This window comes from Bison bison, unplaced genomic scaffold, assembly GCF_000754665.1.
Source record: "Bison bison bison isolate TAMUID 2011002044 unplaced genomic scaffold, Bison_UMD1.0 scf7180017864371, whole genome shotgun sequence".
NCBI classification, from domain to species: Eukaryota; Metazoa; Chordata; class Mammalia; order Artiodactyla; family Bovidae; genus Bison; species Bison bison.
The window spans coordinates 5,392,714-5,395,856 of record NW_011494943.1 but is presented as its reverse complement, the minus strand read 5'-3'; the positions used below and the strand labels follow the sequence as shown (position 1 = coordinate 5,395,856).

At 61.2% G+C, this 3,143-nt stretch overlaps 1 protein-coding gene across 1 annotated transcript in view; it reads left to right on the top strand.

Annotated features, from left to right (window-relative positions):
* Positions 1-3,143, top strand: part of CPSF4L (cleavage and polyadenylation specific factor 4-like) — an 11,594-nt gene that overhangs the window by 4,559 nt on the left and 3,892 nt on the right. The window contains 6 exon segments of the mRNA XM_010856482.1: positions 43-140; positions 612-703; positions 706-723; positions 1,173-1,223; positions 2,792-2,817; positions 2,819-2,921. Coding sequence (XP_010854784.1) covers positions 43-140; positions 612-703; positions 706-723; positions 1,173-1,223; positions 2,792-2,817; positions 2,819-2,921 — 388 coding nt within the window.

The following is a 3,143-nucleotide window of genomic DNA, read 5'->3' as shown; positions in this document are numbered from 1 at the left end:
CCCTCGCACCCTCGCCCCACCCCTTCGCCCTCCGGCTCCCAGGCTCCTCCAGCTCCTGTGAATCTGAGCATTAGGGCGGCCTCGCTGAGGCTGGCTTGTGCAAATCTCCTCACAGCTTACACCTGCGGCCGTGCCTTCACGTGAAAAGTGTGAACCTGCGGGGACTTCCCTGGCGGCCCAGTGGCTAAGACTCTGAGCGCCCGATGCAGGGGGCCTGGGTTCGATCCCTGGTCGGGGAACTAGATCCCACACGTTGCAATGAAGACCCGGTGCTGGGCCAAAAACCCCCACAAAGTCACCTGAACACAGGTTTGGGGACGCTGCGTGTTTGGGAGTCTGCAGACGAGCAGTGGCGGGGAGGGGGGGCTCGCTCGTCCCTACCCAGCAGCGCGCATCGGGAACGGGTCTTGTGTTCCTGGGGTGGGGTGTGGGGCCCCGGGCTCTGCGCCCCTGCGTGGGGCAGGAGCGGGAAACGGCCGGGCGCGGGGGTGCAGCCCGCTGGGGTGGGGGGATGGAGGGCCCCCGCAGAGCCTGGCCCTTTAAGGGCCTCCGAGGAGCTATATAATAAGGTCCACCTTGGAGGCCTGAGGGCCTTTCTGCAGCCCCAGCAGGGCGGGGAGGGTGCAGGAGGTCATCGTGGGGCTGGAGCGGCTGGCCTTCGCCTTCGAGAAGGAGGTGGAGACGCAGAAGGGCACTGGGCTTCTGATTTCCAGGCCATGGACAGTGAGTGCTGCCGGGACCCCTAGTCCGCCCCCAGCTTCCTCTCAGCTGCTCACCAGAGAGGTAGAGGAGGGCTCTGGCCCACCGTCCTGTCCGGCTGGGACCCCCCAGCGTAGCCTCTTGCTTCTCAGGCACCCCCCTGTCCCCCTTACATCCTTTCCAGGAAGCCAGAAAACGGGGCAGGCTGCTGGCAAAGTGGAGACCCTAGAGGGGTCAATTGAAAGAAGCTGGGATGACCCCACGGGCCGCCTGAGCGCCAGGCCAGCCTTGGGCCCCCAGTCCATCGTCTCCACTGCAGAGTTCAGGGCGCTTAGGTGTTGAGTCCAGAGGCTGGTTCCCAGAGGCCAGCACCTAGAGGTCCACGCCTCGGGGGGCAGGGGGCGAAGGCCCTCTGGCAGCCATAGTGCCCCCTCTGTCTTCTCTGCTCCCAGAGTCAGGCACTTCGCCCCCAGAGTCAGGCACAGCTGTGTGCACCTTCTTCGCCAAAGGGCTCTGTGAAAAAGGCGAGTGGGCAGAGGTGAGGGCTGGCAGGCTCCGCTTGACCCGGACTGGGGTGCTGGATTTGCACATGAGGAAGGGGAGGTGGGAAGGGGCATGAGTTCATTCTCAGGGCAAAGGGCAAGTGGGTGGGGCCATCAAGGGGGCTACCCGCCACTCCCAGGGATGTCCCTGACTTCATAGCACCCCTTAGGGCAGGCACGGCTGCCTGCAAGGAGACAGTCCCTTCTTTCTGCCCAGCTGTAGGTGGGAGTGTTTGTGGGTGTCAAGTGTGTGCTCCCAGGAGGCCCCTGAGTTCTTAATTTTCCCCTGGCCAGGAGAGGGACTTCCTTCCTGCCCCTCTGAGTTAATCTGGGACCTGTTTAGTGGCCCCCTCCATTCCTGTGTCCTAAGAAAGTTCAGGCTGCAGTCTCAGAAACTTATGTCTCCCCCTCCCCAAAGGGGCCCAACTGTGCGCTCTTCCAAACCTCTCTCCCCCATTGCAGACATTCTGTGAGCGGGGGCTGACATAAATCAGGGGTTCCCGTCTTCTGGCTTCTGAACCACTCATGGGCTCTTCCTGTAGAAATCCAGTTGCCCCCAGAAGTCTTGCCTCCAATTTGGGGGTCTCCAGTTCCCCTCTAGAGTTAGGTTGAGAAACCTGGAATGAGTTTAGGACCTGCTTTTAGGATCCAAGTGATTCTGTTCCGGGGAAGCTGGGAGGCCAGGAGGGGCCCAGGCAGGGGACCGGGAGCCCGTGTGGCCACGTGACTAGTTCATGTTTGGAGCAGCCCTGGACAGTGGGGTGAGGAGGAGCAATGAACTGGTTGGTCACTCCAGGCTTTGAATCCTCAGCTTGGTCCATCCAGTCTCTAGAGCAGGGTTTCACAGAGATACCCTCTTGCAAAGAAAGAAAAGTGTTCTTAGGTCTGGAAGGTCAGAGCCAGGTGAGCCAATGGCCAGAGGTGGAGAGTAAGACCATCAGAAGGAACACCTCCCGAAAACGCTACCATAGAGTTGGGTCAGCACAACACCGGTCCTGTTTAGAAACTGAGGGGTATCCTGTTTAGAAACTGAGGGGTGTCCTTCCTGACGGCAAGACCGTCTGAACTAAGACGACAAAGAGCGAAATATAACCTTTCCATTTCCTTCTGAATTGTTACAAGGTTGGCTCTCACGTCACCACGTTAGATCTCCGGAATCAGGAGACATAGCATTTGTATTAGTTTTTAAGACATGAGTTCCGCAGGCCCTTAACGAGTTCTTCCTTTGTGCTGGGACCTTGCTGGGTTGGGGGCCTGGAGGGACCAGGGCTGGAAACCACCCCCCCCCCACCCCTGCATGGTCAGGCTGGAGGGGATGGGATGTGATGGGTGCTTTGGGAGGTGTCTGCCCTGGGGGGGCATTCTTGGGGTTCGAGAAGGGCCCGAGCATCACGTCGGGCAGAGAGGGCTGGGGGCTGTCTGTTAAGCCATCTCTGGCCCCCAGTTCCAGCCTCCACGAGGGGAATGGACGGCGGTACCTCCTGCTAGGGCTGAGCTGGGCCCAGGCTCTGGGTGCGTGGGGCCCCCAGCCAGGTGCTCTGGGTCCCCAGGGAAGCTGTGCCCGTTCCGGCACGACCAGGGGCGAGAAGCCAGTGGTGTGCAAGAAGGGCGACCAGTGCAAGTTCCTGCACCAGTACGACGTGGCCAGGATGCCCGAGTGCCACTTCTCCTTCAAGTCTGGTGGGCGATGCCCCTTCCTGCGCTGCCCCCCGCCCTGAGGCAGGGGAAGGAAGTTTGGGAAGGGCCCCCAAAGGAGGTCTCGAGCGTCCCAGGTGGCAGGCCAGGCCACCCTACTTCTCCAACCCCTCTAGAAAAATCGGACCTGTCTTCTGAGCCCCGCTCCACTGCCTTGCCAGGCTCAGGCTCACGAAGCCCGTCCTCCCCACCCCCGCCCTGCCCCAT